The sequence below is a fragment of the Cebus imitator genome, unplaced genomic scaffold (genome assembly GCF_001604975.1).
Source record: "Cebus imitator isolate Cc_AM_T3 unplaced genomic scaffold, Cebus_imitator-1.0 Scaffold145, whole genome shotgun sequence".
Lineage (NCBI taxonomy): Eukaryota > Metazoa > Chordata > Mammalia > Primates > Cebidae > Cebus > Cebus imitator.
In genome coordinates, this window is record NW_016107460.1 from 4,083,872 (window position 1) to 4,107,557 (window position 23,686).

Below are 23,686 nucleotides of genomic sequence, written 5' to 3' on the forward strand. Positions count from 1 at the left end.
GAGTGAGTGAGGGAGGGAGTGAGGGAGGGAGTGAGGGAGTAAGGGAGAGAGTGAGGGAGTGAGGGAGGGAGGGAGGGAGGGAGGGAGGGAGGGAGGGAGTGAGTGACGGAATGAATGAATGAGTGAATGAATGAGTGACAGGAAAGCTGTCCCTGGGTGCTATCAGGAGTCTTTGCTGCAGGGTGACCCCCGGCGTGCGTTCTGAACGCCACGCGCCTCTCCCTGGCAGCTGGCTCTCTACAGGGCCAGGCAAGGTGGACCCCGCCTGGTGAGCAGCAGCACTGCCGAGGGCGACGCGGGGCCTGGTGGGGCACTGAGACTCGGAGGACACCGGACCCCTGGGGGGACCCTGCAGCCGTGGGTCTCCCTCGTGCGGTGGGTCTGTGGTGGGTCTTGTCCCCTTTCCCCTGAGCTGAGTGGCCGCCGCTCAGAGGGTGGCTGTGGTGCTGAGGTCCTCAGAGGACGCCTGCCCACACCCCCGCCCTGAGGCCCCGCCTCCCTCCGCAGGTGTGCGGCTTCAGTCCCCGGCAGGCGTTGTGCTCACCAGTGTGTCCGTGTTGGCTGGGGCTGTGGTCTTCTCGCAAAAGTCAGAGATGTATTTCCAGGTCTTGTCCCTCAGGGTTGGCTGGCGCGTGGCACTGGTAGGGGGACGCTGTTTCTTCCTCTTTTCCTCCTCAGCCTCCTCTTTCAGAATCCGACTGACGATCTCCTGCTTTCTGAGCTTCTGCCCCTCCTCAAAGGCCCTGTGCGGAGTCAGACACGTGCGATAGGCCCCCGGCCTGAGTCTTGCCCCAGGTGACATGGTGCCCAGGGGCCCCTCCCTAGCACTCTCCTGGGGTCTCCGGTCCTCCCTAGCAGGGCTATTGGGGTGCGAACTTCCGGGTCCTGGGGTGAACGCAGGTTCCGTGGGGAGCAGATGGGCAGAGGCCAGAGCAGAGGATCCAGGCTTAAACCCCAGCTCAGCCCAGCCCTGCCCTGCCCTGCCCGCCTTAGCAGCCCAGTCCCCGAGCAGCCTTGACTGCCCCCAGGGCTTCTCCCCAGCCCTTGTTTCTAGGCTGGCGTGGGGCTGCCACTGAGGGTGGCACCAGGCTGAGGACACTCATCCACTCCCTGCAGCCACACCTCCTGGGTGCCTCCTACGTGCCAGACCTGCGCCAGGCTAAGGAACGTGCAGGTGGTGGAGCCGCTGCCAGGACCCCCTCCCAGGTGGGCAGGCTGATGGGTGGTGGAAAACCTCAATCATGACTTGGGGGGGGTGGAGAGGATGCCCTCAGGGCTCTGTGGCACCCAGAGGAGGACGCCTCGCCCAGAGAAAGGGCCAGGAGCCCTGCCCAGGCAGATCTGAAGCAGTGACTGGCCAGAGCCGTGCATGGGAGGCCAGGATGGGAAGAAAGGGCCAGGCTCCCGGGATGAGAGCAGCTTCCGGCAAAGCCTGGGACAGGGTGTGTCTGCACGGAGGTCACCAGGGAGCGTTATGGGCAGGGATGGGAAAGGCCAGACTGAGTGGGAGGGAGGGGACTTGTAGGAACCTGGCCGGAGGGTCTGGATCTCAGGAAGCCTTTCCCACAGTGGGGTCTGACAGTGGGGGTCTGAGGGGGCAGCATGGGCCCTGGTTTTGGGGAGACCAGAGAGTGAAGCCAGAAGCAGTGTCATGGTGGGAGGGTGGCCAGAGGGGCTGGGGGGGGTCCAAGGCAGTGGCACCAGGAAGCCAGGTGGATGGCCCCAGACAGAGTGAGCAAGGAAGGCTCAGCAGTTCCAGGTTCCCTGGAGGGGCCTGGAAATGTCCCCAGGCTGGGGGCCTGGTGCTCCCTGGAGACTTCTGGGTGGGCTGGGAAAGAGCCTGCCAGTCCCTTCTCCTGAGAAGCCAGGACAGGAGGTGCAAGCTCTCAAGAGGGGCCAGGGTTTCAGAGTCCAGGAGGGGAGAAGGGGCCGACGGCTGACGTGGACTAGGGTAGGGGCAGGGCCGGCCAGCCCGAGTCAGGCCCAGGCAGGGCAAGGGTGGCGGCCTGGAGCCCCTGTTCCCATGCCCCACAGCTGCCTGAGTGGGGGCCCTGGGAGAGGGCACAGCTTTGCTCGTTGTGAGGCCCCCTTGGCCCTCCCTGCTCCCGCTGACTGGGCGGGCACCTCCCAGCGGCACTTCTCCATGACCCTCACCTCTTCTGGGCCTCCAGCTCCCGGCGACGGCGCTGGTGGACAAGGTGCCTGAATGCGTCCCCGCCCTGAGCCAGAATTGCCTTCTTCTCAGCCTGGGCCCTCTGCTCTGCCAGCTGTGCCTTGGCACGGCCCCATGCGTGGAACTTCCGCAGCGTGTCCTTGGAAATAGAAAGCACTGAGGTGACAGTGCCAACACGCGCGGACACATGCTCATGCTCACCTGCACAGCTGCACACTGTGCACACACACATGCTCACACATGCACACCTGCACACACATGCACCTGCACACACACACACGTGCGCCCATGCACAGCTGCACACACATGCACATGCTCATACATGCACATGTGCACACACTACACTCTGCACACCTGCATACACACACACACACGCTGACACATGCACACACGTGCACATGCACATGCTCACAGATGCACACCTGCATACACACGCACACACATGTGCACCTGCATGTATGCACACGTGCGCACGCACACACACACACACACACACACACACACTGGGCCTTTCCTTTGAACAGGTGTCCTTAATCTAATGTCAATGCCCGTGGAAGCCATGGTAGACAGCTGGCAAATTGCACATCCCGAGCATGGGGCTGTGGCTGTCTCTGCACGTCACCTGCTTGCCTTTGCTCACCTCTGAGCCTTTGCAGATGCTGTTCCCACTCTGCCCTCCATTTTCCCAGCCTGGACCCCCAGCCTTGGCCCCAGGGCATGGCCTCGAGCTGCCCCGGCCCTCCATGTGCCTTGTGGGAATGTCACTCTCCTCCCACAAGACCAGGCCCCGTGAGAGCAGGGCTGGGCTGCCCGCTGCCCCCTGATGCCAGCACCTGGCCCTGAGCCACACCGAACTGTGGCACAGACTCAGGAAACCTCCAGGGGCCACCAAGAGTGCAGGTCAGCCCTGGATGTCCAGGGTCATGGGCCTGGCTCCCAAGGAGCAGGACCCCAGAGACGGACATGGCAGGGAGCTGCGGGAGAGATGGGTGGGGCCGTGGGGCCTACCCGGCTGGCGGAGATGCCGCCCTTCAGCGCCACCACAGCGTCCATGCGTCGCCTCAGGTGCTCCTGGCACTCCAGTTCCTCCTTCTTCTCTTGCTCCCGGATTCTGAGGAAGGACATTGAAAATTTTTTGAGGCGGTCTCACTCTGTCATTTAGGCTGGAGTACAGTGATGTGATCACAGTTCTCTGCAGTCTCGACCACCCAGGCTCAAGCGATCCTCCCCCCTCAGCCTCCCAAAGTGCTGGGATCAGAGGCGTGGGCCACCACAGCTGGCCACATTTTTAACAGAGGAAGTGACATAGTGATGCTGTGTGGGGTGTCGTTACGGGAGCCTCGGTGCTGCCATTTCCATCAGAACATAATCAACGGTGACAACACAAGAGCTGGGACGGGCAGAAGGTGCAGCTGCGGAAGGCCAGCCACCAGGACCCGGCGGGAACACGCCCAGGCATCTCACTGTCCTCTTCAGAAAAGAAACCGCAACTCTGCACTAAAAATACAGATTTCCTGGTTTTTTATGATAAAGTGGTGATTTAATAATAAAATCAGGGGGCCAGGCATGGTAGCTCACACCTGCAATCCCAGCACTTTGGGAGGCTGAGGCAGGTGGATCACCTGAGGTCATGAGTTCAAGACCAGCATGGCCCATAGTGAAACCCCGTCTCTACTAAAAATACAAAAATTAGCTGGATGTGGTGGTGGATGCCTGTAATCACAGCTGTGGGTAACACCCTCCATGGGCACGGAGGAAGGGGAACTGTGCAGACCCCCGGCACAATTAGTGCCTAAAGCATAACTCACTGCTTACTCATATCTAGCTTATATATATGATCGTACTTAGTCCCATATAATCTTTCTATATAATCATATAACTCACTGCTTACTATATACTAGCTTATATATACAATTATACTTAGTTCCATGTAACCTTCCTATATAATCATACAGGTATCGTAGTCGGAGCTGTACTGACACATTTAGTGCTGATTTATAGACTCCTTCCATACAACCGTATAGTAGTTTGTACTAGGAGGAATGCTTGGAGCAGTCACAGAACAGAAGCAGTACATGGGAGAACAGCCAGACCAGGACGAGAACCAAAGACCCAGGCGGTGGCGTCCCTGCCTGAAAGGGCAAACGCCGTATGGCAGGCTTGGAGCAGGAGCCTCTCCTCCTGATAAAGGAGTTGTAGCACCTTGCATCCAGTTCCTGTGGAAAGTCGGCCTCAGGCCTGAGATCCTGGAAGTAACCGAGGGAGAAGAACCCCTCTGGTGTGACCAGTCGTGGCGGCTGTGCACCCTGTCAGTCTTTTCTCGCTTCTGTGCTGGCTCAAATCATCCTCCCATAAATATCTTAGAGAAGAGCACACGTCTGTCAGCTCCCACTGCACTGGCTTACAGCATCGTTCTATTAGAAACCCTTTGAAGCCTCCAGCCCCCAGATAAGAAGTGTTGCGCACGACACCTGCTGCACACAGCCCACCTCTGCCTTGGTGACCTAATAGGGGTGGACCCCTTTTCTGTACACGACCCTCTGCTACTGCGCACGGCCCACCTTTCTGCCCAGGTGACATAATGGGGTGGCCCCCTCGCTTGTGACTCAGGTGATTACATATGCCCTATCACTAAGCCTATAGATGATGACCTTGCTTACGACCCTTACCCCTGATTGTACCTAATAAATACAGACACTTCTGGGCGTTCAGGGCCTCGCCTGTCCCTGCTCACAGGTGGCTTGGCCCCCAAGTCCAGATGCTCTTCTCCAGTTCTTCAGTGTCCTGTCTCTTTACTTCTTGGATCCTGCATCTCAGCACAGCATAAGGGACACCCCACGACCCTGCGGGGCCAGCACCCCTACACCTACTAGGGAGGCTGAGGCTGGAGAACCTGGGAGGCGGAGCAGTGAGCTGAGATTGTGCCACTGCATTCCAGCCTGGGCGACAGAGCAAAACTCCATGTCAAAATAATAATAATAAAATCAGGGAATTTCAAGACAAAAGCAAGTGACTCGAATTCTTGGGTTTCTCCCTAAGAGCACTGAAGGGAAGGACAACGCCAGGAGAGGAAGCCCTACCTTCCCAGGGAGGCCTTCAGGAACCGCACGGCGACCCTGTGGTTCTTCCGGGCATCGTCCAGCAGCTTCTGGTGCCTGAGCCCGTGCTCCTTCTGGGTGTGCAGGGACTTCCTGTGGGGCCGGAGGGCCGTCAGAGGGAAACTCAGCATTGCACACGCCGTCTGCCCCCCAGGCCCCGCACAGCCGGAGCACGTGTCCCAGAGATGCCGTGGGCCCTGCTCAGCCGTCCTGCACAGCCTCCCTTGGGAGAAGCAAGGGTCCCTGGAGAGCTGGTGCCGTGGGCCACACGGATGTCAAACTCTCCACACCACTGGGGTTCCAGTGCCAGGGAGCCACCGAAGGCAAGATTTGATCCGGGCTGGGCCGGGGTCTGGGAGGAGGACGGGGCAGGCGCAGCTGTGCTGTGGGGAGGGAGGAGGCAGGGGCTGCGGACCTTGTGAATGTCTGCAGCCAGGGCCTGGATTCCACAGGGGTTTGTGGCCTGGGCAGCTGAAGGGATGGAATGAGATGAGGGACAGGATGGAGGCTGGAAGGGGTCCCAAGGAGAGAGGCTCACGGCAGGCTGGGACAGCTGGCTTGATGGCATGTGGAGTACCTGGGGACTGGCCTCATAGGTGGCTGGACCCTGGCTGCACAGCGGATGTGTGGGGAACGGGCCTGAGTGCTCCATGGCCAGGGGTGGGGGCTGGGGGAGGGGTGCAAAGGAGCAGCCAGAGGTGGGATGGAGCCCAGAGAATGGCCTGGCTGGGAAGAGGATGGGGCTGCAGGAGGCAAAGGAGAGGCAGTCTCGCTGGAGCACGGCTTTTGTGGCTGGCTTTAGTGGCCAGCTTTAGTGGCTGGCTTTGGTGGCCAGCTCTGGTGACTGTATGGTGGCCGTGGCATCTCAGGAGGGATGGGGCTCTGGGCAGGTGCACGGGGGTACCTAACACCTGGGAGGGACTCAAGGGCCTGGCAGAGGAGCAAGCTGGGGGGAGGCAGGGAGGGGTAGAGGTGGAACCAGGCAGATGTGGAGGGCGAGGCTGGTTCTGGAGACCCCTGGGGGAGAAGGCGGAGGGGCTGGCAGGAGCTTCAGGGCACGAGCGGGCCTGGGTGCCGCTTACCGGACCCTCAGCAGGTGGTTCCGCTCCACCTTCCCCAGGGCTTCCTGCTCCCTGCAGAGCTGCTCAGCCGCGTGGACCTGGAGCTGCCGCCCCACAGCCTCTGCCTCCTCATGGTTCGCCATCCGGAAAGCCTCTAGCTGCCCCTCCTGGATCTCGATGTGCCACATGGTGTTCCTTTAGACGAGAGGTAAAGGGGCTGGAGTCGGGCCTGGGGTCATCCTGGGGGGTTCCGGCACCAAGTGCTGACACGACGGACAGGTCAGCTCCCTCCTCTAGGGGTCCTCTCCACCTGAGTCACCCCGACGCTGAGGCCCGCCTCGCCCACCTGCAACGTCAGGACAATCACCACGGGGTCATTCCAGCCCGGCTGGAGCTGGGCCTGCCCTCCCGCGTGCCGCCGCCAGCCTGAGGCCTCATCTGTTGGCTGCAGTGGGCCTGGGGCGGGCCCTGCCCAGCCTGAGAAAGCCTTCGGGAAGGGACAGCCGTGACTCCGTGGCTGGGCTGGAGGATCCCCGGTACGAACTCACCGGCACCCAAGCCCACGCCTCAGTCTTCAAACGTTCCTGGGGTGGGGGCTGTGGAGTGTGGAGTCACCAGCCCTGCCCAGGGCCACGTGTGCTGGATTGTGAGTGTGGTGTCTTTGGTGGCTACAGATGATATGGTGCCCCTTGATTCCTGGCACAACTCAGGGAAATTTCTGGTGAATCTTTAGTTGGAGGAGGGCCTGAGCAGTGGGAGCTCAGGCCGGGAAGTTTCCTTCTTAGGATGTGAACGGTGTCCTTCTATGAGTGGCCAGGTGGGAGCACGGAGCTGCTGGGGAGGCGGCCTGGACAGAGACACCTGGTGGACGGATGTGAGAAGCCGCTCCTGGAGACATGACAAACATTCCACCCGGAGATGTGGCTCAGGCCGGGGCTGGCCACGCGAGGACCAGAACCCCTGGACAAAGTCAGACGCAGGAGCGTAGCTGGCACCCTCCTGGATTCTGGCAGTCCACACGACGTGGGCTGCAGGCCTTTCCTAGACACCCCTGACCATGTTATAGGAACATGTCCACTTCCTCTTTTGTGAGAAGCTTTTCGCGGGGAGCTGAGCCCAGTCCTGCAAGGCCGTGGCAGGGGCCCCACCGCCTTGGCCCTCCTTGAATAAAGTCTGCTTTACATCTGTTTTAAAAAATCATGACTATATGTTGGATTGAGATACTCAACGGTTTTCTCTTTTAACGCATTCATGTTAAGAATTTCCAACGTTGAGCCTTTTTTGGGGCTCCTGGGATATAAACTCCAACTTGGCAAGTGAGGTGTGTGTGCGTGCCTCACGCATGGCTGGATTTCAGTTTTAATGTTTTCTTCAGGGTTTTCTTTCTTTCTTTCTTTCTTTCTTTCTTTTTTTTTTTTTAAAGATGGGGTTTCACCATGATGGCCAGGCTGGTCTTGAACTCCTGACCTCAGGTGATCCACCCATCTCGGCCTCCTGAAAGTGCTAGGATTACAGGCGTGAGCCACCGCGCCCAGCCCAGAGTTTTCTTAATGATCTCCTGAGATTGGCCCTATTTCCGCTGCTTGCACCGCCCTCTGGGTCTCAGCATCCAGGTTGCGTCACTGCATTTTAGAATCCGGGTGCACTGTGCTCTTTGTTGGGGTCATTTTCAGTAATTAGCTCGTTTCGAGCGGTCATGGGTCACTTGCGTCCGGCCATGTGCCGCGTTCACCTCTCCCGAGGCAGGGGGACTGCACGGCGCCTCCACATGTGGGGGTATTTCTATTCCTCCCGCTCGTGATTCTTGAAATTCATCAACCTGAGGATGCGTGCTTCCCTCAGTTCTGGAAAGTGCTCAGTCACTGTTCTACCGAATGTCGCTTCCCCAGCCTGCGGGCTCTCCAGTGCTCGCGGCCACGTGAGCTCACAGCTTTCGCTCTCTTGGGTAAGAGGCGGGTCCTGTCTTAGGCACCGTCAATGCCCATTCCTGCTGCTGTAGCAAAATGCCTGGGACTGAGTCTTCACCAGCAACAGAAATTCATTCCTCACAGTTCTGCAGGCCGGGAAGTCCAAGGTCAAGGTGCCAGCAGGTTCCATGTCCTGTGAAAGCCCGTTCCTCAAAGGTGGTGCCTTGTCTGTGTCCTCACGTGCCAGAAGAACGGAAGGGTCCCTCAGTCCCTTTTACCAGGCACTTGTCCCCTCCATGAGGGCAGCGCCCCCACGGCCGAGTCTCCCAGAGCCCCCACCTCCTCATGCCGTCGCCTCCAGGGCAGATTTGGTCTGGATTCGAGCCCCCTGCATTGCATGTTGGACTGTAGCCCCAGTGTTGGAAGTGGGCCTGGTGGGAGGTGTTGGGGTTGTGGGGGCGGCTCCCTCATGAAAGGCCTGGGCTATCTCCTTGGTGATGAGCGAGTTCACGAAAGATCTGGTTGTTTGAGAGTGTGTGGCACCTCCATCATCTTGCTTCCCCTCCCGCTGTGGGAGACACGGCTCCTCCTTCGCCTTCTGCCATGACTGGAGGCTTCCTGAGGCCTCCCCAGAAGCAGATGCCACCGCATTCCCTGCACTGCCTGCAGAGCCCTGGCCAATCAAATCTCCTCTTCTTCTTGAGATGAGTCTCGCTCTGTCTGCCAGGCTGGATGGCAGTGGCACGATCTCAGCTCACTGCAACCTCTGCCTCCCGGGTTCAAGCAAATCTCCTGCCTCAGCCTCCCAAGTAGCTGGGATTATAGGTGCCCACCACCATGCTCAGCTAATTTTTGTATTTTTAGTAGAGATGGGGTTTCACTATGTTGGCCAGGCTCGTCTCAAACTCTTGACCTCAGGTGATCTGCCCGCCTTGACCTCCCAAAGTGCTGGGATTCCAGGCGTGAGCCGCCGCGCCCGGCCCAAGCCTCTTTTCTTTTTCTTTTTTTTTTTTTGAGATGGAATTTCGCTCTTATTACCCAGGCTGGAGTGCAATGGCACGATCTCGGCTCACCACAACCTCCGCCTCCTGGGTTCAGGCAATTCTCCTGCCTCAGCCCCCTGAGTCGCCGGGATTACAGGCACGAGCCACCATGCCCAGCTAATTTTTTTCTATAGTTTTAGTAGAGACGGGGTTTCACCATGTTGACCAGGATGGTCTCGATCTCTTGACCTCGTGATCCACCCGCCTCGGCCTCCCACAGTGCTGGGATTACAGGCTTGAGCCACCGCCCGGCCAACCTCTTTTCTTTATGTGACCCAGTGTCAGGCATCTCTTTACTGCACACAAAGACTGATGAGCAGTGGGGCTGAGTTCCAGGGGCACGTGAATTTCAGGGGCGCCAGCATTCAGAGCAGAGCAGAGGTGGATTGGGGAACACTGGGATTTTGAGGACAGGAGTGAGGACATTTGAGGGGGTCTGCACCCATGTGAGCCCCAAACTGCCAAGCCCCCTCTGCCCATCCGTCCGCAGGGAAGCAGCCCTCCCTGCCCTCAAAGGCGGGCTCTGATGCCTGAAGGCCCCGAAGCACCTCCCTGCAGGGCCGCCAGTTCTCCTCACGCCCCTCTTGCCATCCCCGCTGGCCCAGATGCTCCCAGGGGCAGGAACAAAGTGTGACCTGAGAAGAGAAGGATCCCAGAGGGGAAGAAGGTAGCTAATCTACACGGCGGGACCTGGGGAAGGTGTGTGGGAATGAAATCCAACCTTGCCAGGCCACAGAGGGAAGAGCCTGCCCGAGCCTGGCCTGGGCGTCTGAGGTGGACATGCCGCCAGCTCACCCACCCACCATGGATGGCTCCTGTCATTCACTCAGCTGGTCAAGGAAACCTGGACCCAGGAGACACCTGCACTGCAGAAAGCTGAGACGCCAGAAAATCACGCAGAAGAAGGAATCCGAATGTTTGGAGAGAGAACCTGCTGGAAGGTTTGTTGTTGAGTTGGAGTCTCACTCTGTTGCCCAGGCTGGAGTGCAGTGGCGCAGTCTCAGCTCACTGCAGCCTCAACCTCCTGGCGTCACTGATCCTCCCACCTCAGCCTCTTGAGTAGCTGGGACTATAGGTGCACGCCACCATGCCCAGCTAAGTTTGGTATTTTTTGTAGAGATGGGGTTTCACCATGTTCCCAGGCTAATCTCAAACTCCTGGGCTCAAGCAGTCTGTCCACCTTGGCCTCCCAAAGTGTTGGGATTACAGGCGTGAGCCACTGCATCCAGCTGTTGAGAGTCTGACCACATAGAGAAGGCATGTTTTTCATTGTGGCTCCAGTGAGGAAAGTCCTGCGCCCTTGGAAAGCACCGAGGTGAGCTCTGAAGTGCGCGGGGACCCGGGCAGGGATGCTGCCTATGAGGGGCTCCCAGTTGCACCGGGAAGGTGGAGCCCTGGGGCGCTGCTGGACCTGGGAGGGAGTTGGGCTGGTTCCAGGGCGGGCAGCAGGGCAGAGTATCTCAGCGTGGATGGGTGGAAGGAGTTTTTGGCAGTAGTAATTGATTTAGGAGTCCCGCGAGCTGAAGTAGATGGGCACCCCACTGAAGTCCCCTTTATCGGAAGAGCTGGTGTGGTCAGTCGGAAAGGGAGCGATGAAGATTGGAGAGATGGGACCAGCTGGTTGTGGAGATGGAGGAATGCAGGCAGCTTTGGAGCTGAAAAGGGAGGACACGGGTTCTCCGTGGAGGCTTCCGTGGGGAACCAGTGCTGCGCACACCTTGACTTTAGCCCAGTGGGACCTGTGTTGGGCCAACAACCTCTAGAGCTCCAAGCTCATAAATCCGCGCCCTGCTGAGCTGTGACGTTTGCGGGATTTGTCACTGCAGTGACGGGACACGGGTGCAGTCAGAGAAGCCTCACAGCAGTCCTGGCCACTGTGCCTGCTGGGGGTCCCTCACGGCTGAGTGGGGCGTGCCGGGAGCCTCCTCTTTGAGCTGAGCTGGGCGTGGGAAGGCAGCGGTCATGTGACGAGGCTGCGCAGAACACATGATCACTCACAGCCTGCCTCCCACCACCGAAGCAGGCTTCACCAGGCAGGACTCTGGTGCTTCATTCATGGGCTTAGGACGGTGTCTGGCAAGCAGTGGGTGCCCTCTTACCATGTGTGGGAGGATGAGTGAATGAGAGACTGTATCTAAGCCGCCAGCACAGATTCAGGCACCTGCAGCAGCCCCCTGGGCACAGGAATGGGACACACACAAGCCCAGCACAGGCATTTGGACCGGGAGGTGGTTTGCCTGGGCAGGGCCATCTCTAGGGCCTCCTTGGTGGGTTCCTGGAGCCTGCTGGGCAGGAAATGCCCATGAGGCAAGTCCATAGACCCTTCCGCCAGCCTGTGCCCCCCACAGAAGCAGACCCCAGCTCGGGAGGCCCTGGGAACCACAGGAACGCATCCCTTCCCTTGCCGGGAAGCGGGTCTCAGGAGCAGGCGGGTGCCTGCCATGCCTCAGGAGGGGACAGCTCTGCAGCTCTCACTTGGGGTGGCTTGGGGAAGGGCCGGTGTGGCACTTCTCAGAGTGGACCCAGAATGTGAGGACGCTGGGGTCCCATGAGGCTGCTCCCAAAAGAGTCCTCCATAGGGAAGTGGACAGGAGACCTGTGTGTGGCTTAGCCAGCCTTGTTCTCGGCCACCCCGAGGCTGCTTGGGTCAGGATGGCATGTGCTAGTCTGTTCTCACGCTGCTAATAAAGACACAGCTGAGACTGGGTAATTTATAAAGAAAAGAGGTTTGGTGGACTCATAGTTCCCCATTGCAAGGGAGGCCTCACAACCACAGGGGGAGGCGAATGTGGAGCAAAGCCACGTCTTACATGGTGGCAGGCAACAGCCTGTGCAGGGGAACCATCCATCTCGGCTGGGCGCAGTGGCTCACGCCTGTAATCCAGCACTTTGGGAGGCCGAGGTGGGCAGATCACAAAGTGAGCAGTTTGAGACCAGCCTGACCAACATGGTGAAACCCCGTCTCTAGTAAAAATACAAACATAAGTCAGGCATGGTGGCAGGCGCCTGTAATCCCAGCTACTTGGGAGGCTGAGGCAGGAGAATGGCTTGCATCTGGGAGGTGGAGGTTGCGGTGAGCAGAGATCGTGCCATTGCACTCCAGCCTGGGCAACAAGAACGAACTCCATCCCAAAATAAAAATCATCTCGTGAGACTTATTCCCTACCATGAGAACAGTATGAGGGAAGCTGCCCCCATAACTGAATTATCTCCACCCGGCCTTGCCTTGACACATGCAGATTATTACAATTCAAGGTGAGATTTGGGTGGGGACAGGGCTGCACGTCACGGGGTGAGGCTCGGCAGCGCTCAGCCACCGGAATGCTGCCCTCCAAGGCTGGCTGGTGCTGCTGCCATGCGATGGCCGGGCTGCCAGCAGCGGAGGTGCCGCTGAGCCCCACTGGGTGCCATTTCCTTTCGAGACTCTGGGGTCTTCTACCACGGTGGAGCAGCGACACGCACCCCGGACATGGCTTCCCCGCTCTGCCCTCTGAGTGAGGTCCCACCTCACGCGGCTCTCTGAGCTGCTCACGCCCCGTGTTTCATCCAACGCGAACTCCAGCAAGCCGATCGTTTTGCAGGCGGGATGGGCAAACCACACGGCTTCCCATGCATGCTCCAGCTCCTCGCGTGCACAGCAGCTGGTCCTGGTGATGCTGCGCGTGAGACGCAGCCATGCGGAATCCAGTCTCCAAGATGACAACAGGGACCCCTGGATGTTCACACCGGAGCCCCCCACACAGGGTCTCGGGCCAGCCTGGACACAGCAGCGGTGACAGCGTCGCCTCCAGACGACATGCAGCTTCTATTTCTGTCTCTTAGACTACACGACAGCTGCTTGGGGGACTTGGTGGCCACTCAGGGCACAGCCCCATGAGGAGGTCCCTATCACACACACCCAGAGCTTCGGCCGGCGGCCGGGTGAGTGAGCATGGGAATAGGTCTCCCCACTCAGCGGGCCCTCGGCGGTACCCATGTGGCTGGCACCTTGTGAGCCGCCCTGACCCCAACCCTCAGAAACCGAGGCCATCACACCCGCTGCCTAGGTGGCTAAGGGCTGCATGGCTTGTTCTGCGGCTGCAGATGACACTCACAGTGTGGCAGCAGGGACACGAACTGAGCAAGGTTTAGGCGCCATCCCCAGAACGCAGCTTTTGTCCCGAAGCAGTGGCCAGCCTTGTGCCAGCCTCTTGTCCCAGAGCCACAACCGAGGATTCCTGGAAGCAGAGACTGTGCTCCCCAATATGCCCCTCTCACACACCCATGGCTATTTTGTTTCTGTGCCCTCTGCACTGGGCTCTATTGCTTAGGATGCCCCCGTTCCAGAGGGAGGAGGCCTGGAAGAGAGACCCTGAAACAATTCCATTGCCTGGAAGCTGAAACTGCGCCTCGCCATCTGGTGCTCCTTACACCCCGGACCCAGAGACAACAAAAGGAGTTTCCACATTGGCCACGGAGACCTTGACTGTGAGTGGGAGGGGTGCTACCTCCAATGGGACCCAGCGGGAATATGCCTGGAACCCGGGGAAACTTGGGGACTGGCACAGTCATTCCCAGCAGGGAAGTGAACGAATAGTGGGCAGCTCCCCAAGCAGGACACCCAGCCATGGACAGACATGAGGCCACACATGACACCCAGCTGTGGACACAGGGCCACGTGAGACACCAAGCCGTGGACACGCACAGGGACACATGCAGGGCCATGTGGGACACCCAGCCACGGACACACATAGGGACACACGCAGGGCCATGTGGGACACCCAGCCATGGACACACATAGGGACACACGCAGGGCCATGTGGGACACCCAGCCACGAACAAGCACAGGGACACATGCAAGGACATGTGGGACACAGCCACGGACATACACAGGGACACATGCAGGGCCACATGAGACACCCAGCCATGGACACACATAGGGACACACTCAGGGCCTTGTGGGACACCTAGCTGTGGACACATGCAGGGACATGCAGGACACCCAGCCGTGGACAGACACGGGAACATACAGGACGCCCAGCTGTTGACACATGCATGGCCACACAGGACACCCAGACATGGACACGCACAGGGACATACGCAGGTGCACACAGGATGCCCAGCTGTGGACACATGGGGCCATCCATGAGCCCCTGCGTCAGGCTGTACCCGGGAGCCGGGCACTGGGAAGCTCACTGCAAGCGTCTGCTGGCAAAGTCCTAGAAGACCTAACCCCACAGGTGGAGAGCAGACCAGAGGTGGCCTGGTGGGGTGGGGCTGCCCACTTAGGCCGTGTGGGGAACGTTCCGGATGCTTTGTGCTGCATGCAAATTAGACCCAGATAAAGCTGAGTCAAAGTCCACGGGCAGCCAGCAGCAGCCAGGCCCACAGGAGGAGGGCAGCAGGTGGGTTCCGGGGGCTCGGGGCCGCGCAAGGAGAGTCCGGAGTCCGGGGCCGGCTGCGGGGAGGGACGGGCCGGCTATCTGCCTGAAACGAGGACGGTGGGAGGCAGGGTTCTCGCCATCAGAGAAGGTGGGTGAGAACAGACCTGTGGCTTTGGTTGCAATTGGAATTATAGATGTGAACGGGAGGTTTCGACACAGCCAGGCAGGCAGGTGGGCAGAGCTGTGCCGGTGTTTCCCGCCTCCGTCTACTGCTGGTCAAGGGGCTGGGTCCAGGCAGGGGCAGGGAATATTAAGGGGAACCTGAGCCTCTCACTGTGCCCGAAAATGCCCACAGAGCGACAGGGACACGAACGCAGGATGTGGAAGGAAGCCACCACCAAACGTGGCGCGGCTGGGGCACCCAGACAAATCACGATGGGCTGGGTCATGGCCCCCGGGACACAGCAACCCGAGCCTGCACGGCAAGCAAACACGGAGGAGAGAACGCTGTCCTAACGGTGGAAAGCCAAGTAACAGGAAGGAATGGTGGAACTGGAAAACCACCCCTTAGAAGCCACGACAGCAGGAATCAGTTCCTGCAGGAAACACCGTCGGATGCCAGCGCCGTGGGATTTCCTGGCCTCAGCGCTTCTCCCCTCAGGCTGCGCGTCAGTTTCCAGGGAAACGGCATCACTGCACTGAAGAAGCCGGCGACCCCATGGCAGAGCTGGCAGCCATCATGCGTCCCACGAGGGGACACTGAGGGGAACAGCTCATCACGCCGGATGCATTGAGCACGGGCACCACGTGGGACAGCCCCAGCTGTGATCTCAGAACTACAAGCTCTGCCTGTCCCAGAAGGACTGAGCCTCTTCCTGATTGTGGGAGGCGAGGGAGCCACCCTCACACAATGCCCACGTGGGCTCCGGGGACGGCTCCCGGACGGGGGTCTGAGTGCCATTTTGCAGCTCTTCTGTAAGTTCGGAATTGTTTCAAAATAAGACTTTTTGTTTTTGAGATGGAGTTTCACTCTCGTTGCCCTGGCTGGAGTGCAGTGGCACGATCCTGGCTCATCGTAACCTTCGCCTTCCAGGTTCAAGCAATTCTCCTGCTTCAGCCTCCCAAGTAGCTGGGATTACAGGCATGAGCCACCGTGCCTGGCTAATTTTGTATTTTTAGTGGAGACGAGTTTCTCCATGTTTCCCAGGCTGGTCTTGAACTCCTGACCTCAGATGATCCACCTGCCTCGGCCTCCCAAAGTGCTGGGATTACAGGTGTGAGCCACCCCACCCGGTCCCCTCCTTTTTGTTTAAGACAGAGTCTTCCTGCCTCTGTCGCTCATCATAAAGTGCAGTGGTGCAAACCCGGCTCACTGCAACCTCTGCATTGGCTCCAGGGATTCTCCTGCCTCAGCCTCCCGAGTAGCTGGGATTACAGACATGCACCACCATGCCCAGCTAATTTTTGTATTTTTAGTAGAGATGGGGTTTCGCCATGTTGGCCAGGCTGGTCCTGACCTCAGGTGATCCGCCTCCTTTGGCCTCCTGAAGTGCTGGGATTATAGGCATGGGCCACTGGGCACAGCCGAAAACTTTTTTTTTTTTTTTTTTTTAAAAGAAGTAGACAATCACAGCAAGCTCGTAAAGTGAGGCCTTCCAGGGTTCATCAGCCCCGCAAACTGTCTATGGTTCATTAGCCTGAGAACCGTACAGGGTTCATTAGCCCTGTGGAGCCCCCAGCCCTGGTGCAGGTGCTGCTGAGCAGTGAGAGGCGGGCACAACACGGCCAGTTGTCAAAGGAGGACCACGGGGACGGTGCTCTCCTCCATGCTCAGCTGCAGCGGGGTTCAGTGGCCTCCCCTGTACCCCTCCTGCTGCTACACAGGCGGGCCATGGCGCAGGGCACTGGACCCCAGCTTGAGTAGCGACCACATCACAGCTAGCTCGGGTCAGAGATTGGCTCAGGGCCCAGTGCTGTCTTCAGTGGGGTGGGGTCAAAATGTTAGGTCCCAGGAGGCCGGCGGTATGAGATGGGTACTCTTGTGGGCAGTGTGGCCTGAGGCCAGCACTCAGCCCTGTTTCCCCCACCCTGCCCAGGCTGGAAGGCTCGGGTCATCCCAGGCACCTGCAGGGTCAGTGCTGTGGACGTCACGGACCTGGCCGCAGTGCCCAGGGCTGGGGGGCTGTGTGGTTTGGGAGTCCTTCTTAAGGTCAGCTCAGGGTCCCCTCGGTCACTCTGCGCAATTCGTGCACCTTCCCAAACCCCTTCTTGCTAAACTCATCAGAGGCCACTCGGTGCCTCCAACCCCAGCTCCACAGGGAAGTATTCAGGGCAAGGAGGCAGCTGTCTCTCCGGCCTCTGCAAACCCAGCTCGCCGTTCTGTGGAAGCGCAGAGCACGAGAAACCAGGAAGGAGGAAAAGGAACCTGATTGTGGAGTTGCCAGGAACACAAACAAACCCAGGAAAACTGAAGAATGCAGCGTGAAGGCTACTCCTTCTGACCACGGCTTTCGCTCAGTCCTCTTTCCATCTCCCAGTGTTTGCCCGTCGAGTGCAGAACAGAACCCCCCAGATCTGCTTCTCTGCCCACAGGTGGGAAGGACCCGCCTGCTGCCAGCCCCGGCTCTGCCCCGACTCACTCGCTCTCCTTCAGCATGGCCTCAGTTCTCAACTGCAGGTTGCTCTCGTTCTCCAGCTCCGCAAACAGGCGTCTGGACACGGCCTGCAGACGGCCCACGGCAGCCCTGCAGAGGTGAAGGGACAGGCCGGGTGTGCGTCAGGCCTGGGTCACCCCGGGGCCACCCAGGCTTGCCTGGCACCCCTTGGCCTCCTCTCCCTCAGGAGGGAAGTCTTGAGCTGGGCCACGGAGCAGGTGAGGAGTGTGGGGCCGGCAGGAGGCTCTCCCCATGCCCACTTCCCACTGGGCACGTGGGCACACATGATGAGCCCCAGGCCCTCGTGTCGGGGCTGCCCTGGGTCCGTCCCTCCCTCCTGCTCCCCTCCTGGTGTCATCCACCCCAGTGCACATCCAGCGCCAGCCCAGCCACGCTCCTAGAGACCACTTCCTGAGCAGTGGACAGTGTGCCCATGAGAGCCGCACAGCGTGAAGCCGGCCGGAGGTCCCAGCCGTGTGCGCAGGAGGTGGGCTTTCAGCAGCTGGCTGGTACGGCGGTCACCCGAACACCCCGAGTTACACGGTCCAGGAATGTGGCAGGTCAAAGCCCCGCAGAGGCCTGGGCAGCCCCATCTGTTCCTCGACCCTCAGGCCCCCAGCCCACAGTGGCCAGGAGCCCTTACCCCCCAGCCAGGAGGAGCTGCCGGTTCCCTCGCCCCTGGCTGCTGGGCCTCCGCTCCTCACGGCTGCACCAGCCACTCCAGGACGGGCACCCTGCTGGGGCCTTCCAAGGGCTGGGCTGGGCTGAGCTCGGCAGGCGCCCTGTGTCCCCGGGGTCGGAGGTGAGGCCAGAGCTGAGGCAGCGGAGCCACGCTCAGGGATGCAGGGACTGTCAGTTCCCCCAGGCCCTCCTGCTGTGAGAGAGCATGGGACCCATGTGGTCCTCTCACCTCTCACCCCGCCCTGGGCGGCCTTGCTCTGCTGCTCCAGGTAAGAGCAGCCCCAGGGGCCTTCCCCTGACTGTGGACCCACGCGCCCTGCCTCCCAGTGACCCAGCCCCGGTGCCCTCCAGCCCCGGCTTTGCCGACCTCATGTGCTTCTGTGTGTTTGTGTGTCGTGGCCACACCCTGGGGCGCCTCACTGGCCTGAACATAGCAGGCGCCTTGTGCTCCCCTTCCGGTGAAGGAAGGAGCCTCTGGCCCTGATCTGACGCCCTGTTCCCTGCCCTCTGGCGAGGGCCACCTACGTGTTGCCGGCCTGTCCCTCTGCGGCGATCTCGGCCGCCGTGGCCTCCTGCTGCCTGCGGGTCAGGTCCTGCCTCTGCCGACAGGCGCGCAGCTCCCCTCTGGAACAAGGAAGCGAGGGTCAGATGATGCTTCCCTGAAACTCCAGCCTCCGAAGTGGCAGTGGGGCCGGGGAGGCTGGGCCAGGCCCCAGAGGCCTCCTCATCCAGGCCAAGAGTCTCTCTAACACCTTCGAGCCACACAAGAAGGGTCCTGTTGTCTGTTTTTGGAAAACCCTGCCCAGGGGCAGCAGTGTGGCCCCACCTGAAGGTGAGGTGGTCTTGGGGCCAAGGATGGCGCAGGAGCAGGAGGGGACCCGTGTCTGCGTAAACAAGTGTGCTCCCGCGTGTGACGGGTACGTGGCGGGAAGTCTGGGGGCCACGGGAGGGGACACAGCTGCAGCTCCCTCCACAGCCTTCCAGGGTGCAGACCAGGCAGGCCCGGATCGCCAGTGGGGCGTGGGCCGGAAGGAACCCCGGTTCACACACTAGCCCCTGGGGTGACCCTGGCCTCAGTTACCAACAACGGAGCAAAGCCCAGAGCACAAACTCTGGGGGTCGCTCTGTTTTTTTTGCTTTTTTTCAACACAGAGCCTCACTTGTCTCCTAGGCTGCAGTGTGGTGGTGCGATCTCAGCTCACTGCAACCTCCGCCTCCCGGGTTCAAGTGATTCTCCGGCCTCAGCCTCCCGAGTAGCTGGGATTACAGGCGCCTGCCACCAGACCCAGCTACCTTTTGTATTTTTAGTAGAGATAGGGTTTCACCGTGTTGGCCAGGCTGGTCTTGAACGTCTGACCTCAGGTGATCCACCCGCCTTGGCCTCCCAAAGTGTTGGGATGGCAGGTGTGACCCCCTGTGGCCGGCTGTGATGGTCACTTGGAAGACACAGGGCCGCTCCAGGAGCATCTGAGGGAAATCGTCATTTCCGTAGGTGAAGAACCCATGTTAGGGGCCCAAGCTATGCAGAAGAACGTTTGTCTTTTAATTTTTTATTTTCAAAGACAGGGTCTTGCTCTGCCACCTAGGCTCCCTGCAGCCCTGACCTCCTGGGCTCAAGCCTCCCGAGCAGCTGGGACCACAGGCACCACCCTCCCAGCTGAATGTTTTGATTTTTGAGGAGACACTGAAATATTTAGGCATGAATTAGCGTACCTGTAATTTGCTTTAAAATAATTTAGCAAAAAACCCCATAGATATAAAATACAGACACACACATACATAGAGGAAGAAACTACAGCAAAGGCTTGACAGCCGGTGACTCGGGGGATGCTGGGGGGCAGGGCACTTGTTTCCGCCTTCTCTGTGGGAAGAGGGCTGGGAGCACTGGGCACCAGCTCCTGGGTGGGGCTTGCAGAGCTTCTCCTCCACAGAGACGCTGAGAGACCCTCCCGGGCAGTCTCCCAAGGTGGCGACAGGCACAGGGCCACCCCTGCGGCACCCGTGTCACGGCCTGGGGGGGCAGCAGGAGGTGGCAGGCGCAGTGGCCTCAGGCACGCTCACCTCGTCTTCTCAATGAAGAGGACTTGCTGCTCATGCATCTTATCCAGGGCGCTCAGGTTCTGTCGCAGGTGAGACGCCTGCATTCTGTCCTCAGCTGTTTTCCGCTTCATTTTGTCAGCACCAGTATCTTGTTCTTTCACTGAGCTTAGGATGAAAAGGACGCCAGCTGCCACCACGCCGGCTGCAGCCTCAGAACGCCTTCCTCGTGTGGCCTGCGGGGCTGCGGCCTGTGGGAGGGAGGGACGGAGGGAGCAGCCCCCACCGGCACCCGCCCCGGGAGTCACCTGCTGTGTTCTGGGTCCGCGTCATCCTCCGCTTCCTGCAGAAGAGACCTGATGTCAAACCCCGGATCCTCTAGTTCATGTCTTTCTAGAAATCGAGGCAAGAGTTAAAAAAAACAAAAAGCAGATCAAGCATTTGCTCTGAAGTTTGAGGATAAATCTTTTTCTTTTTTGAGACAGGGTGTAAGGAACCTAGGGCAGAGGCGAGCAGCCTGGGGGACTCCGTGGGATTGGGGCGCTGGTGCCCAGAGAGAGAGAGAAACAGAGAGCCAGGGCTGGTCTGTGCAGGCGAACGGGGGCGGGGGGCGCCAGGGCACAGCACAGCTCAGCTGTGCCCAGAGAAAGAGCGGAGCTGCTACCCTGAAGGCAGCAGGCGAGGGAGCCGCCGGACCAGGCAGCCGGGACAGGCAGACGGCGTGAGAGAAAGCTGCGGGGAGCTGCCGTCGGAGGACACCCCTGCTCACCTGCCTGCGGCCCCGAGTGCTCCTGCTGCTCACCCGCCCACTCCCTTGGGACCTCAGCGTGACATTTGGCGTAGTCGTGAGTCTGACACAGTCTCGCTCTGCTGCCCAGGCTGGAGTGCGGTGGCGCCATCTTGGATCTCTGCAGCCTTCGCCTCCCGGGTTCGAGGCATCCTCCCACCTCAGCCTCCCGAGTAACTGAGACTAGAGGCGTCTTCCACCACGCCTGGCTAATTTTTATGTTTTTAGTAGAGGGTTTCCCCATGATGGCCAGGCTGGTCTTGAACTCCTGACTTCAAGTGATCCACCCACCTTGGCCTTCCAAAGTGCTGGGATTACAGGTGTGAGCCACCACACCCGGCCAGGTTTTTGTTTGTTTGTTTGAGATGGCGTCTTTCTCTGTTGCCCAGGCTGGAGTGCAGTGGCGCAATCTTGGCTCACTGCAACCTCCGCCTCCTGGATTCAAGCAATTCTCCTGCGTCAGCCTCCTGAGTAGCTGGGACCACAGGCACCTACCACCATGCCCAGCTGACTTTTGTATTTTTAGTAGAGACAGGGTTTCACCCTGTTAGCCAGGCTGATCTCGAACTCCTGACCTCAGGAGATCCACCTGCTTCAGCCTCCCAAATTATTGGGATTACAGGCACGAGCCACCGCGCCCCACCTATCCACCCACCAGTTTTAGGATAAATCTTGACAATCTCTAACTTGATGGTTCTCACAGCAAAATCCAGGGAACGCTGAGAGTTCCTTAGTGTCTTTCAGAGCCTGTAGGTGAAACTGTCTTCATCATCACACTGGCTTGCCATCTGTCTTCTCTTTCCATGAGTGTACAGTGGAGTCTTTCAGAGGCCACAGGACGTGTGACGTCACAGCAGATAGCTGTGAGACTCCAGCTGCCTTCTGGGAAACCCGATTCTTGAAGTTCCTGCTAATAGGTTTGTTATTGCTATTTTAAATGACTAACTATTGAAATGTTTTCAGCTTTAATTTTTGGCACAGCAAGTACTGAAAGATATAGGCAACATAAGCAAATGTTCTCTGGGTCTTCAATGATTTTTAAGGATGTAAAGGGGTTCTCAGGCAAAAGAGGCTGAAGGTCACTGTCTCAGAAGATTACAGTGGACTTCCAGCAAAACAGCAAATTCAACACGGGGTTTCTTCCCTTCATTAAATCTCAGTAAAAATGACGGAAAAGGCAGAAAGCCACAGTCACAAGGGGAGCAGGAGAGGGAGACAGTGGGTGGAGAAGGCCACACAGCGCCGGGAGACGGGCCGCTGACTCAGCACACAACAGAACCCAAAATGAGGTGGGGGGGGAGTGGGGGGGGAAGGAAACGTGCTTCCAGATCAGGATGGCCTGCCGGTGCCCAGAACTAGAACCAAATCAAGGCACGTCTCAGAAAAATTTCAGATCATCAGAGATTTTTTAAAAAAGCTTCCAGGAAAAGAAAACAAAAATAGGTCACATTCAAAGGACTGGGATAAAAATGGCATCAGATTTCTCAATACTGATGTTGCAAACTAGAAAACTATGGTCTGCTGCTTTCGAAATCTCAGCCACAATTTGTCTTTCTTTCAAATAAGGACAATAATATAAGCTCCCTCTTTGAGAGAAAAATGTGAGTGTAAAGGCTCTCCTCCCCCAGAGTAAAGGGAGTTACAGGGGGACTATGAAGCATGTCATTTTTCTTTCTTGTTGCTGAGAGTTGTGTTACTGCGAATGAAGCTTTATCGGCTGGGCACAGTGGTTCACGTCTGTAATCCCAGCACGTTGGGAGGCAAGGCAGGCGGATCACAAGGTCAAGAGATCGAGGTCATCCTGGCTAACGTGGTTGTAGGAAGTGGAAAAGTTCCTCTTTAAAGTTTCCTTTCTTGTTAAAGAATAAGTGTGCCAATAACTTTGTGAAGCCATATCCTATGTAGCTGTTAGACCTGCCATGCTTACAGGCACGTGGTACATTCTGTGTCCTTGTACTTTAACCAAGATAGCTGTGCTGGACGTGCTCACAGGCATGTCCCAGCTCTCCACTGCTTTTACCTGTTCAGAAAAGTTTTAAGTTGTTGGCCAATCGGGTTTTAGTTTAGATTGTGAGGTCTGGCTCCAACCAACGGAGATCAGGCACAGCAGTAAGGACGACCCCAAATGCGTGAGGGATAAATATGTCTGTCTTCCTTTGTTCATTGTACTCTCTGGCAAGATAGCTAGCGAGATTACCCTTCCTGCAGTCCAGGAAGTCAAAGTTGCGTTGCTGAAAGATCGTTTGTCTCAGTGCTGATTTTCCTTTGTGGCACTGAGCATCTGTTTCCAACAACGGTGAAACCCCATCTCTACTAAAATACAAAATTACCTGGGTGTGGTGGTGGGCACCTGTAGTCCCACCTACTCAGGAGGCTGAGGCAGGAGAATCACTTGAACCCAGCAGGCAGAGGTTGCAGTGTGCCGAGATTGCTCCACTGCACTCTTGCCTGGCAACAGCGCAAGACTCAGTCTCAAAAAAAAAAAAAAAAAAAAAAAAAAAGCTTTATTACCGTCTTCCAAAAGGGGGAAATCGTGCAAAAGCTCCTCCTCAGGGAACAGGTCGCTGCCATCGTCCATGCTGGGAGATAGAGATTAGCTACAAAAGATGATCACAAAATACAGATCAATAAAATAATAGATTAAAAGAATCTATGAATGAGCAATTTCTCTTAAAGAAGATATTAAGAAAATAATGCACAGATTGGGAAAGAATGTTTGCAGCACACACATATCTGACGCAGGTCTTGGATCTGGAGCACGCAAAGAGCTCCCATCAACCACACAAAGTGCAAACACCAGTTTAAAAGGTCAAAAGAGGCCAGGTGTGGTGGTGCACACCTGTAATCCCAGCACTGTGAGAGGCCGAGGCAGGTGGATCACC

The 23,686-nt window shown here is 58.2% G+C and overlaps 1 protein-coding gene across 3 annotated transcripts in view; it reads right to left on the reverse strand.

The window, feature by feature from the left end:
* The window catches only part of CFAP74 (cilia and flagella associated protein 74), a 68,743-nt gene extending 45,348 nt beyond the window's left edge, over nucleotides 1-23,395 (reverse strand). For all 3 annotated transcript variants that reach the window (XM_017542629.2, XM_017542628.2, XM_017542627.2), the window contains exons 1-10: nucleotides 23,316-23,395; nucleotides 20,326-20,410; nucleotides 20,042-20,185; nucleotides 18,506-18,604; nucleotides 17,285-17,389; nucleotides 6,354-6,527; nucleotides 5,254-5,364; nucleotides 3,182-3,284; nucleotides 2,155-2,312; nucleotides 545-743 (exon numbers count right to left, since the gene is read on the reverse strand). In XM_017542629.2, coding sequence (XP_017398118.1) covers nucleotides 545-743; nucleotides 2,155-2,312; nucleotides 3,182-3,284; nucleotides 5,254-5,364; nucleotides 6,354-6,527; nucleotides 17,285-17,389; nucleotides 18,506-18,604; nucleotides 20,042-20,185; nucleotides 20,326-20,410; nucleotides 23,316-23,382 — 1,245 coding nt within the window. In that variant the 5' untranslated portion in view covers nucleotides 23,383-23,395. The remainder of the gene's footprint in view (nucleotides 1-544; nucleotides 744-2,154; nucleotides 2,313-3,181; nucleotides 3,285-5,253; nucleotides 5,365-6,353; nucleotides 6,528-17,284; nucleotides 17,390-18,505; nucleotides 18,605-20,041; nucleotides 20,186-20,325; nucleotides 20,411-23,315) is intronic.
* Nucleotides 23,396-23,686: the final 291 nt, after the last annotated feature.